Here is a 13,640-nt window from a genome sequence, read left to right on the forward strand (position 1 = left end):
GGTGCGCACCGCTGACAGACGAGGCACAGCGGCCCAGGGTGGAGCTCCTTGCTGGAAAGCCGGGACCAGAGCTGGGTTTTTATTCCACGTTAGAAGCTGAAGAGAAAGCCGGTCTTATCGAGGTGTCTGAAAATTAAAGGACACTTCACGTCTTTCCCTTGGGTGGCAGAGAAGTGCACCCAGCTCTGGTTTTCTTGTCCCTCTTTTAACAGTCACTCCGACGTGGAAGGAATGTGGATGGACTTTCAAGGTGGTGACCCCTCTCGCTCTCCAATGAAAATTTTTATTTACTATTTTTTATTATTTTCTCCCTTTTATGTGCGGAATTGCACACATCCAGAGAAAAACACACTGAACATAGTAGCACAGTGCACGCACCGCATTAAGCGAGTGACAGTCTCTCAGGAACCTCTCCCCCATGTGATCCTTCTTCTTTCTGTTTCCACCGACTCGTCTGCCTTCCCTCCCTGTGCCTCCTATCCCCCGGCATCATCGTCAAAGTGTTTTCTTTTGATGTGAAAACCATCGGGTTCCTTCCTTTATAATAATGGTCTCAAAAAAAATTAAGGGTCTCATGAAATCGTTCTTTCTGAGATTGGCTAACGTAACTGAGCACAATGTCCTCCAGTCTTGTCCACGCTATGAGGTATTTCACAGGCTCCTTGTTGTTTCGTAACATGAAGCATGGTGTGCGGGGGTCAGGGGCCAGTGGCAGGAACTTTTAAATATTATTTACCTGCACTCGGCCAGGGAGGTGATCCATCTCAGTGCGTCTCTACGGTTCCTGTTTGTTCGTCGACACAAACACACCTGCTCCACTGGTAGAATTATCTTTCCAGTAAGGACTCCCAGCCAACACAAACTCTCTGGAGCGCAAGGGTTTGGTCCCATTGTGCATGGGGTCACATTGAATCGGGCTGACTTATGATCACAATGCAAGAGGTTCTCTGAAAACCTGGCAGGGAACTAGACGCAGCTACCCTCCCCCCCCCCCAAACCCACATCTTTCCAGTCCATGCTGCCTCCTAGCAACCATATGAGACAGGGTGGCACTGCCCTGCGGGTTCCCGAGACGGTTGCTCTGTACGGGAGTAGACAGCCCGGTGTTTCTCTCTTGGAGGGCCTGGTGGTTTCTGCGGACCTCGTGGGTTGCAGCCTGCACGGGGGCGCCTGTAATCCGTGAAATCGGAAGCAGTAACCACCAGCTTCTCAAATAGCGGCAAGGACTGCGCTCTTCTGCAATGTGGCAGAGGAGGAAACGGACGGCCGCCCTCCCAGTGATAGCCCAGGCTCAAAAGTGCGTTTTGCAAAGTCAGTACAAACCGTATTGGTTGCAGCGTTTTACAACCCTGGCTGGGGAGTTTGGGGAGATGAGGCTGGCTACTCGGTCCCACAGTGCGTTTGAGTTGGCAGTTGGGTGAAGACCAGGGATGCAGTTAAACACCCTACAATGCACAGCACCGACTTGCCCTGCTCGGCTCATTAGAGCCCTGATGGGGAAATTCTGTTCAGGAGCACTCTCGAGCTCTGTGGGCATCGAGTCCCCTTGGCCCCACGGGTCCCTAGACAAGCGGGGAGTGGGGGCGAGTGCGGGGGCGGAGGGGGGGAGAAAGTATGTGCCTGCGCACACGCGCGCAGTCCAGGCACTTGCTTGTCCACCAGATTTGCACCACTCCTCTGCGTGTGCGCCACGTGCTCTAGTGCTGTGCGCCTGAGCGCGCGAGATCACGAGGCGGTGACCGTCGTCTGTGCGCCTGCGCTCCTCGCCATTTCCTCCGCAGCGGGCTCGACGCAGTGCCCGCCTGGAAATGTGAGGTTTTGTAGAGCGAAATAGCAGTCTTAGGCGAACTCACCCTTGGCGGCACTTCTTCCGCGGCCATCTCCGCGCTGGCCGCCAGATGGCGAGCCTGGATCGTGAATGGGCTAGGGAGGCAGCGCACATAGTGATGAAGGGCACCATCTCAAATCGGGTTCAAATCCAAACGGAGTCTTGTCCTAGCTCTGTGGCCTTGGGCCTGTCACTCAACCCCTGTGTGCGTCCTTCTCCTCAAAAATAAATCAATGATAGAAACAGCCTAGCCTCCAATAGGAACTCGATAAAGCAGCACCAGTGAGATACTCGGAGGCCTGGTGGCGTAGTAGTTATGCGTTGGTCTGCTAGCTTAAAAAAAGGTCAGCAGTTCAAATCCACCAGCCTTCCTGCGGGAGAAAGACTAGGTTTTCTACTCCCTTAAAGAGGCAAACCCTCAGAAACCCACTGGGGTAGTTCAACCCTGCATCTATAGGGTGACTTTGTGTCAGAGTCAATTCGGTGACAGTGAGTTTGGTGGTTTTGTTTTGTTTTTGCTTTATTGAGATAGTTGCTTCTTCCAAGCTGTTCAAGGGCACTGAGGGTTTAATAGTCTGATTTTACCCAGCAAGGCACACATAGCCTGTCCTCTCCCCACTAAACTTTGTCTGGTTGGAGTGTACAGAAGACATAGGCTACTTTTGTCCTCCATATGTGAACACATATGGTTAGTGTTCACATGTGTGAGAAGTAGGTGACCCATGGTCACATTTACTGACCCTCGGCGGCTTCCAGTGCACAAGTGGAAAGGGGCATTCTCTCCCTGCAGACAGTGCAGTTCAGTGGGCAATTGGCAGTGGCTGAAGCTGGTTCCTGGCTCTATGACCCAGGTGCTGTCAGAAAGAAGGGCTTCCGAGAAACTGGCTGAAACAGAATCGCAGTGTGTGTGTGTGTGTGTGTGTGTGTGTGTGTGTGTGTGTGTGTGTGAGAGAGAGAGAGAGAGAGAGAGAGAGAGAGAGAGAGAGAGAGAGAGAGAATGGTGGTGGTAGTAAAACAACCAAACTTGCTTCTCCTACAGTTCTAGAGTCTGAAATCAATGTGTCAGGAGGGACAGGTTACCTCTCAAGGATCTAAAGCAGTAGTTCTCATCCTGGGGATTGAGCGACCCTTTCACAGGGACTGCCTAAGACCAGGGGTCCTCAAACTACAGCCCGTGGGCTACATGCGGCCCACCGAGGACATTTATCTAGCCCGCCAAGTGTTTTTGCCCCATTTCGTTTTTTACTTCAAAATAAGATATGTGCAGTGTGCATAGGAATTTGCTCATAGTTTTTAAAAAACTATAGTCTGGCCCTCCAATGGGTCTGAGGGACAGTTATCTGGCCCCCTGTTGAAAAAATTTGAGGACCCCTGCCTAAGACCATCTGAAAACACATTTCCAATGGTCTTAGGAACCTAGACACTGCTCCTCTATCCGTCTCCTGGCGGGTCCGCCCACTTGCAGATACGCCCACCTATGAGTACCCAGCGGGTAGACTGTTACCTATGCTACACCGTGCTTCAATACAAAATTTATTTGTCATTAGAAAGAAATATTTTATAATCTATAATGGCATATTGTTTTGTGGTGAATCACTATACTTTAATTATGTTCAACTTGTAATAATGAAAATACATCCTGCATGTCAGATATTTGCATGACGAGTCATGACAGGTATGAAGTAGAAAGGAAAATAAAGTTATGACTGGGGGTCACCGAGGAACTGTATTAAAGGGCCACAGCATTAGAAACGCTGAGAACCACTGCGCTAAGGCACAATCCGCTTCTCTCTCCTGTGTCTTCATGTGGCATTTTCCCTAGTGTGTGATTCTGTGTGTGTCGCCCTGCTCCCCTCTACCTGCCAGCACTCAGAGGGCTCAGGGTGAGGGCACACCCTATGGCTTTGTTAACGGACAACAACTGCAAGGGAAAACCCCCTTTCCACCAAGTCACCCAAAAGGACAGGGCTTAGGTATCCCACAGACCTTTCAGGGGACACAATTCCAGCTACAATTTAGGATTTGGGTTAGAACAACATCTATGAGGAGAGACTCCATGATCTTTTCATTCCATTTTTCCCCATGCAATTTGTGAAGCCCCTTTGTGTTATCCTAGGGGCCCTGGGGGTGGACTGCGGAGGCGTTGGGCTGCTAGCCATGGGGTCAGCAGTTCCAAACCATGAGCCACTCCGCAGGACAAATGTGAGACTTTCTACTTCCAGAAGATGTTAGTCTCATAAGCCCACAGGGGCAATTTGACCCCATCTTATAGGCTTGCTGAGTCCAATGGACTCAATGGCAGAGTTTGCGTTTGAATCTTATGTTTGTATTACCATAATTCTCCAAAGGTCATGGCACAGGGGCAGGACCCTGGACAAGTCCATGGTCAAGAGAGGTCAGGGCCACAATTTCGGTAGGCCTTCAGCCCAGTCGTGCCCTGGCATCGTATTGCAGGGGACCAATGCCTTCTGAGCAGCCACCTGTTGGGCTGGGTGGGTGCAGTGCAGAGATTCTGGGCACAGAGGCAGTCAAGAGTAATTCGAGTGTCATACCCACAGGCTTGCTTTACTGGAGGATTATCAGCTACCTTTTCCCTATCTGCTCAGAGAACATTAGACTCTGTTGCCCCGCTGGAGTCACTGAACAGTACAAGACCCAGGATTTGAAGTCCCTACTATCATGTCCACTGGGCAGGGGTGGGGCAATGGGCCCCTTGTTATGCCAGCTGGAAGGCAGGAGCACATGCAGGAGAAGATTCACAGCTGGCAGGAGCTGGTAGTGTGGTCTTTCTGCAAGGAGGCCCCGTCATAAGTGGAGGCAGCCCTTCCACTAATGATGTAGGGAGAGCTGGATTCGGGGTGAGACAGAGTGAGGGGACAGAGACTCCACATGGAATTTTTCTGTGATGCTGAGTTCATGGCATGGGGAGCAGGCCCTGGCCTTGGCCCTGGCCCCATGTACAGGAACATTAGCACCCAAGGTCACCAGGCAGCTGCTCCATCCCATGGGAAGCAGTGCTTGCTCCTCTTCACCCAGGACAGTGGGGGCCACATCTGCCTGCCCTGGTCTTGGAGCAGCGGGCTGCATGGGGTGGGACCATGCCTGGGTGCTCTCTGCCTCACCCTCAGAAGAGAGTCTTTGTGTGCCCGAGAGGTCACTGTGGGTGGTGGGGAAGTAAGCGTGGTCCCTGCCACCTGCTCCCTAAATGTGTTTTTTCCCGTCCTCAGCGCCTTTTCGGGGTTTGAAGACCAGAAGGTGGCCACCCTAGCCGGGGAGGTGTGGAAGGAGCAGCCCACAGCTCCGGTGGGAGACCCAGGAGAGCCTGCCGCCCCCAGTCTACAGCCCGCAGATGCCAGTGGTCCGGAGGGGCTACGCCACAACCAAGAAACTGAACTGCTCATTGAACTGGAGGACCACTCGGGCAGGTGAGGAGGACTGAGCGCCACGCCTGCTGCGGGACGGATTCTCCCTACTGTCAGTCGGGATCCACACCTCAGTGGTGGGCGTCTGCCCAGATGGGGGATTAAAGGATGGAGAGTTCGCGTGGAGAGATGAGGAGCTGGTGCCAGAGGGCAGACAGAGGATGTGAGAGCACTCCTGTTTGAAGCAGCTGAGGTGGGCAGGGGGGAGGGGGGCTTTACAACCCTGCTCTCCTGAAGGTCTGTGTAGCCCATGCGGACAGGATGACAGGGACTTAAGATCCAGGGCCTTGTGCTATTCAGTGACTCCAGTGAGCTCCCAGCATGAGAGAACCAGCAGGTGGGGGCTCAGGTGGTGGTTGCCGTGGCTAACAGGTGGGAGCTAGGCAGGGCTCCTTTTCCGTGTCTCACAAAATAAAATCAGGAAAATACTCGCGGTCCGGTGTTGCTTCTAGTGCCGGGGTGCAGTGGGTCCCCACTCACTCAGAGCCATTCACCTTGTATTACGGTTTCAGAGGCTGGATATCTGTGTGGGAGCTTCTCCATTCTCCCAAGGAGTGGCTAGTGGGTTTGAACCAGTGACCGTAGAGTTCGCGGTCCCATGTTCGCCTACTTCACAGTGCCACCAGGGCTTGCTCTTAGGTAGGCCAGAGGGTTTTCTCTCTTAAGACAGTGTAGCCCAAGTCTCCAAGGATGCAGTTATGGGAATACCACAAGCATAGGCTTCCAGAGTGCCACATGGCCGGAGGCTGGAAACCTGGGTGAGGTGTGGCTCGAGGGGTGACCCTGTTTCACCATTTCAGTCTGTAGGAGCTGCCAGCCGTCCTGACTCTGTGTGTGTGTGTGTGTGTGTGTGTGTGTGTGTGTGTGTGTGATGGGGGTGAGGTTCCTCCCATGATTGTCTGGGCCAATTCTGTTCAGTTTGAACATGAAATCTTTTGAGGGCAGGACTTGGACACAGATTTGGAGGAACAGCATTTAGTCCACAAGAGCAAGGAGTGCGACATGGCCCGGCCCAGAATTAAGCTCAAGCTAGGTGTCTCTGAGGAGCCTTGCTGACGCTGTTCGGTAACCGCGGGGCTGCCAATGGAAAGGTCGGTGGTTCGAACCAAGCAACAGCTCAAAAGAAGAAAACCGAGACTGTCTGCGGTCCTTAAGACAGACCACCTCCAAAGCCCTCTATAAGAATTAACCCAATGACAGTAGGATCCCTGGTGGCACAGTGGGTTAAACGGTGGGCTGTTAGCCTTGGGAGGAAGATGAGGTAACTTGGAAGATTGACGTCCTCAGAAATCCTGTGGCGCAGGTGTACTCTGTCCTGTAGCGTCACTCTGAGTCCAGGGTCAATTGATGGCAGTGGGTTTCTGTGAGTCTGTTGGCTCAGGAAACTCCTGGGATCACCTGATTTGGGGGAGATCACCCTGCCAGCCAGCAGGGTAGGAAATGGGCACCTGTGATGCAATAACCTGTGCTGGGCTTCCGTTTCTGGCTGGAGACGCCATGTAACAAGGTACCTGGGAGTGGGGGGGAGGGCAGTAAGGAGACTCATCAGGCAGTCATGCCACTAAGTCACCCATGGTCCGGTGCGCCTCTCTCAACTCAGCGCTGCTGGAACTGAGGAGTCCCAAGTGGGTGGCTGTAACAAACAACATCCTATCATGCATCACCAGCTTCCTTTCCATCACAAAGGGCATGTTTCTCCGACTGCCGCTTCTGCCCAACGTGTGTGTGCATCTGATCACTGCGTCTCCATGGCATATTGGATTACTTTCTGACCACAGACATTGGTAGAAATCCGTTTCTTCATCACTAGCCTTTGGGTTTGTTGCATGCATTTGTAGTGATGCGATTTTCCTGAAGGCGGATAGACATAGTCCTGTCCCAGACTACAGTGCACTAGAAAGAGATCTAGCAAGGTTCTTTTCGATTCTGTATGCAACGCTGTTCCTCTTGACTGTGGCATTTCTAGCAGAGCAATCCATATGATTTTCTGATTCAAAGTGGCCAACAGCAGTCCATTGAAGCTCACTGACGCCTAGGAACTCGATCTTTAGGCATTCCATTTCCCTGTTGACCTCTGCTTATTTTCCTAGATTTATCCTTCACCCTTGCCAACTTCCAATTATTAGATTTTCAACTGTTTCTTCTCACCTTGAGTGGTGCCCCATCAGCAAATAAATAACCTAAAGATTCCAATCCCACAGGTTTTTCTCCCTCTGTGCCACAATGGCCGACTTTGTCTTTAAGACGGTAGCTCCTCCTCAGTCGCATTTCGAGTGCCTTCTCCTCCCGTACTGTCTCTGACAGCATTCTGCGTCCATTCCTTAGGCCCTCCATACCTGACAGCATTTCATCGCTGTGCACAAGGTTGTCAAGGAAGGAAGGACTTGGCTCCTTCCTCCCAATTAGGGATCCGAGTCCTTCCTTCCTTGTCCATTCTTTGTGTGGAAGCTCTGAGACCTGTTCACATTGGGTGACTGTGACCCTGCTGGCATTTGGAATACCAGTTCTGTAGCTTCCAGCATCACAGCAGCACACAAGCCACCACAGTAAACAAACTGACGGACAGGTGGTGGATTTGAATGATGGTGCTGGCCCAAAATATGATAGTACCGTGCCAGAAGAGCAAGCAGTCTTGAAAGAAGTATAGCCGGAAAGCACCTTAGAAGCAAGGGTGGCAAGAATTGGTCTCACTCACACCCAGAGTCTGTTGGCACCTACAGGACAGAGGGGAACTGCCCTTGTGGGCTTCCAAGGCTCTAACTCTTCGTAGGAGTAGAAAGCCTCATCTTTCTCCTGCAGAGTGGCTACCGATTTCACACTGTTGACATTGTCTATAGCAGCCTAATGCATACTCCATTATGCTACCAGGGTTCCTTCAGGGAGGCCCAGGCCCTGGGAATGGACATCATATTTGGGAGAGGGCCGGTGTTGACATGAAGGAGATAAGGAGAAATGTATAAAACTCTGCCAGGCCTTGTGGCCGTTGGAGGGGCAAGAGCCTGGTGAGAGCTGTAGCTTGACCAGGCTTCTTTGTTTGCTATGTCACGTTGAGAAGCCTTCACCCCTGCCCCCAACCCCAGCTCTCTCCCCCAAGTCCAGGATAGAAGCAGTCGCATGAGCAAGTGAAGCACTGAGTTGATTCTGACCGCTGAATATTCACTACAAGACCTCCTTCGTCTTCGCTTTCTTCAGCTGTAAAACAATGTCTCAAACTCTGTGCCGTTGAGTTGCTTTGACTTACAGCTGTAAAAAGGTATTGCCTAAAATTAGCAGTTGGGACAAAATGGGACCATGCTAAGAGTTCACACTGCAGGTGGCTAGAGGCGATGGAGATGTAACGGCCCACTGCCAGTTCATTGGTCTGGCAAGAACTTCGGCCTCAGATGGCTCTGAGTAGACCAGGGCTTGCAAGAACGAACTCCTGACTGCGTACCTGGCATGCAAATATCCAGACTTTAAGCAGCACATTCAGATAACCCAAAATGGAAGCATGAGGCTGACTTGTGAAGACCCTGTAGCAGTCAGAGCTCAGAGTCCTGCCCTCACCTGTAGAAAGAGTTTGGCCTTTCTACTGGTTTTCCGCTGGAGAGACTAATTCTCACCATTCCTTTGAGACTCAGCTACACCAATTTGGTAGACGATCTCATTGAATTGGTCACAGGACTAAAGTACTCAGAGAAGAGGAATGATTGTCGACCCCAGGGCATCCTGCATCTGCCTGGTACTCGAAGCAACCTTAACTGGCTGCTCTTTCCTGCTACAGAAGCAGGTGAGATGTGTCCAACTCTGCAAAGTAAACTGTGGACCAGCGTTATCGTCTTATCTCATTCAAGTGGTACAAGTACCCCAGAAGACAGCCTGCGGGATGCTCTTCGTATTTTAGAAGTATCTCCAATAATCTGTGGTTTTTGCACATGTAATTCTCCCTTTCCTGCCAACCAATTGGAAGGCAAGGGTTTAAACGCTGACAAAGCTCAAAGAGCCCCAGCGAGTTCTGTAACACTAGAACCATCAAAGGGATCATGGCAGGAAGAGGTGAATCAGACTTTGTGAAATGGGTCCTCCACAACAGTCCACAATGTTAAAAAAGATCACGGGGGCCGAGCAGTGGACTGGGCAAGAAACACTTTGCATGCTGTCACCTACACTGAATACTGGCAAGATCGGAAAATGAATGGACTTTAACGTGGATGTTTTATAATGACGTGACAGTACCATCCCCACCACCTAAAGGACGAACTTTGGAGAGGCCAAGAAAACCCATGACATTTATGGTGTTAGACCCTCTGACGAAGGAAGTAACCCTCAAAGCACTGTCTTTGGCTCCGAGACAGTGGAAGGCATAGTAGATGGGTCAGCACAGACTGAAAAAAATTCTCACCCATCTCAAGATCTAGCAGAAGCGGGCTCCCTGTGGAAAGGAGCAAGTTAGCCTTTTCCTAATAGCCGCAGGAAAGCCCTGGATTCAGTTACGGAGCAAGAGAAGACAACGAGTGAGACACTTGAGAGAAGCTCCCTGAGCTTCCGAGGGCATCATACAAGCCCTGGAAGAGGGGAGGAAAGCCAAGGAGTAGCCAGGATTTGGCCCGGGCCCCAGGAGAGCGCTCCCCACAGGCATGCTCTACCAAAGAGCCCAGTCTGTGACTGTGGAGGCCACTGCCCAGTGCCGCGTGCCCTTTCCCCAGAGGCTAGCCCAGAGCCCGTGGAGGCGGAAAGGGCTGAAGGGAACGGACGGAGGTTGGGGCAAGTTGTAAAGGTTCTATCCTTGGAGCCCACGACCTGAAGGTATCTAAGCAGTTCCTCAAGCCAGTGGTTGAAAAGGGGAGACATCTCCCGGGTGTGGCTGGACATTATGGCTTTAAATGTTTGATAAACATTAGAGAGGAGGTGGACGAGGCATTTCTTGAAATGCATTGGGTTGCCGGCTCAAACGAGGATTCAAGCCTCCAGCTTTGTACCATGTAACGCTCCCCTCTCTGCTGTCTGCTCCATGCTGGCTCATAGTAACCTGACAGGATGGAGAGAACTGCCCATGTGAGTTTCTGAAACAAACTTTACTGGAGCAGAAAAGCCTGCTTTTCTCGCATGGAGGCCTCATGGCTTCGAGCTACAGACCAGACCCTGCAGATGGAAGCCCAATGCATACCCACTACGCCACCAGGGCTCCTTTGTACCTATGTACTTAACCCAATTAGATAGTTAAATTTGATTGTGCTAATAATCGGTGAACACATGTGGGGTTAATTGAAGGGCGGAGAGATAAATGGCTCTGTGAGCCTTGCCTTTCCAGTTCTTGGGTCTCTTGCTTTGTGATGGTTGGATCAGGGGGCAGCTGCCTCAGTAAGTTCCTTGCTTCAGCTGGCAAGGCTCACTTCCAGCAAGACTTCCCTGAGGAGAAGCCACATGGACCTACCCCGATGCAGCCCTGGGTGCTGGAGCAGCTGTGTGCCAGCACGGAGATGCTTACAGGTGCACTAACTCGGCTTTTCTCCTGCAGTCGGCGATACTGCATGTGTTTTGTGAGACAGAGGAGGACTTTGTGGATTGGTGTCAGACATATGGGCTAATGTTGGACTTGTGGGCTTGGGCAGCACTGGGTTGGGATGTTTTCTTGATGTACACTTACACTTTATATAAAACTCTCTCTCATACATATGAGTTTCGCTTATGCCTATGAGTTTCTGTGGATTTGTTTCTCTAATGTACCCAGACTAACACGCCCAATTTTTGACTTGTTTTTGGTTAACCTGCACATATATCTTGCACAGTTGGGGAAAGTGTTTATAAAAGTAGCCTGCTGTGGCGGGACCATGGGAAGCCAGGGAGATTTTTACCATTGACCCATTAGAATAGTGGTTGTCAACCTTCCTAATGCCGTAAGACCCTTTCATACAGTTCCTCATGTGGTGGTGACACCCCCCCCCCCAACCATCAAGTGATTTTCCTTGCTGCTTCATCACTGTCATGTTGCTACTGTTGTGAATCGTCATGAACATATCTGATGTGCAGGATGTATTTTCATTGTTACAAATTGAACATCATGAAAGCCTAGTGATTCATCACAAAGCAATAGGTCATTATAGATTGTAAAATGTTTAGTTCTAATGACACAGAAATGAAATTTTTTCTTGAAGCATGGTGGAACATGGGTAACAGTCTTCACACCGGGTATTAGTAGGTGGACGGATCTGCATGTGGGTGCACCCGCCCGGAGACGAATAGAGGAGCGTTGTCTTGGTTCCTAAGACCATCAGAAATATGTGTTTTCGGATGGTCTTAGGTGACCCCTGTGAAAGGGTCGTTTGACCCCCAGGTTGAGAACCGCTGGCTTAAAAGCATTATGTGAACAACTCTGAGGACAACAACTAACTCATGTTAAGGCCACCCCGCCTCTGCTGGCTGGTTTGGTTTTGTTTTTGAGTTATAAGATGTTGTCTGGTGATAGTTCCAGAGGAAGTATTGTGGGCATCAACAACAACAAAAAAACCATCCAGAAACTCACCCTGGCTAGAGCTGCTCCCTCAGCTTGGACTGCTTTTCTGAAACTAATGAGCTGGGGTGGGGGCTGGTCTGCTTCCTAAGAAAGGATGGCCCACTTTTCCTCTAAATGGAGATCGTTCGCCAGGACTCTTCTAAAGTCACCTTTCAGGACCAGACGGATGGACTGTGTTGTTGTTGTTAGGTGCCATTGAGTCGGCTCTGACCCATGGCGACCGTCTGCACAACAGAAGGAAACCTGGCTGCTCCCGTGCCTGAGACCCCCGTGGCAGCCACTGTGGCAGTCTAGCTCCTTAAGGGCCTTCCTCCTTTTCCCTGTCCCTCCACTTTACCACACATGATGTCCTGCTCTAGGGACTGGTCTCTCCTGACAACGTGTCCAAAATGTGAGACAAAATGTCCCCATCCTTGCCCCAAAGGAGCGCTCGGGCTGTACTTCTTCCAAGACAGATTGGTTTGCCCTTCTAGCAGTCCATGGGACTTTCATTTTGTTTGGGTTTGTAAATAATTTCTTGGGGGCTCTTATGGCTCTTATCACAATCCATCCATACATCCATTGTGGCAACTACATTTGTACATATGTTGCCATCATTATTTTCAAAGCAATTTCTTTCTACTTGAACCCTTGGTATCAGCTTATTTTTCCCCTTCCCCCTCCCTCCCTCCTTCCCTCCGTCATGAACCCTTGATAATTTATAAATTATGATTTTTTCATGTCTTACACCGACCGCTGTCTCCCTTCACCCCCGTTTTCTGTTGGCCGTCCTCCTGGAGGGGTGTTACATGTTGATCATTGTGATTGGCTTCCTTTTTCTCCCCTCAATTTCTCCTTACCCTTCTGGGGCACTTTCAATATTCTCCAGCACCACAATTCAAATGCATCGATTCTTCTTTGGTCTTCCTTATTCAATGCCCAGCTTTCAATGCATATGAGACTAACGTAATTAACATGTCTTGGGTCAGGCATCTTAGTTCTCAAAATAACAGCATTGCTTTTCGACACTTTAAAGAGGTCTTGTGCAGCAAATTTACTTAATGCAACCTATCTTTTGACCTATCTTTTGATCTCTTGACTGCTGCTACTTCCATGAGCATTGATTGGGATCCAAGCAAGACACGGTCCTTGACAACTTTAACCCCTTTTCCATTTATCATGATGTCACTTGTTGGTTCGGTTAGGATTCGCGTTTAGTTTACATGGACTTCAGATCCTCATTTTTAGCAAGCAAGGTGGTGTTACCTGCATATCTCAGGTTGTTAATAAGTTTCTTCCAATCTTGCTTCCACGTTCGTCTTCATGTAAACCAGCTCCTCTGAGGATTTGTTCAGAAGACAGCTTGAACAAGGATGGTGAGACAATACACCCCCCATATATACCTTTCTTTCAATGTATACCATACAGTATTTCTATGTTCTGTTTGCACAGCTGTTTCTGGATCCATCTACAAGTTTCTCATGAACACAGTGCAGTTTTTCTGGAATTCCTATTCTTTTCAAGGCTATCCACAGTTTGTTATGATCCACACAGTCCAATGCATTTGCATGGTTTACTGAAACACCCGCACACATCTTTCTGGTAGTCTCTGCTTTGGGACAAGATCTATCTGACATCAGCAATGGTATCCCTTGTTACATGTCCTCTTCTGAATACTTCCTGAACCTCTGGTAGTTCCCTGTCAATATGCTGCTGCAATCATTGCTAGATGATCCTAAGCAAAATTTTACTTGTGTGCACTATCAGTGGTTCTGTTCTATAGTGTGGCATTCTGTGGGGTCACCTTTCTTTGGGATGGGCACAAATATGGATCTCTACCAGTCAGTTGTCCAGGTAGCTGTCTTCCAAATTTCCTGGCCTAGACGAGTGAGTGCTTCTAGTGCCTCTTCCGCTTGCT

At 50.1% G+C, this 13,640-nt stretch overlaps 1 protein-coding gene across 1 annotated transcript in view; it reads left to right on the top strand.

Moving 5' to 3' along the window:
* The window catches only part of ZNF185 (zinc finger protein 185 with LIM domain), a 52,283-nt gene that overhangs the window by 26,562 nt on the left and 12,081 nt on the right, over nucleotides 1-13,640 (top strand). The window contains exon 16 of the mRNA XM_075539224.1: nucleotides 5,056-5,253. Within this exon, the coding sequence (XP_075395339.1) occupies nucleotides 5,056-5,253 (198 nt within the window). The remainder of the gene's footprint in view (nucleotides 1-5,055; nucleotides 5,254-13,640) is intronic.

The sequence above is a fragment of the Tenrec ecaudatus genome, chromosome X (genome assembly GCF_050624435.1).
Source record: "Tenrec ecaudatus isolate mTenEca1 chromosome X, mTenEca1.hap1, whole genome shotgun sequence".
NCBI classification, from domain to species: domain Eukaryota; kingdom Metazoa; phylum Chordata; class Mammalia; order Afrosoricida; family Tenrecidae; genus Tenrec; species Tenrec ecaudatus.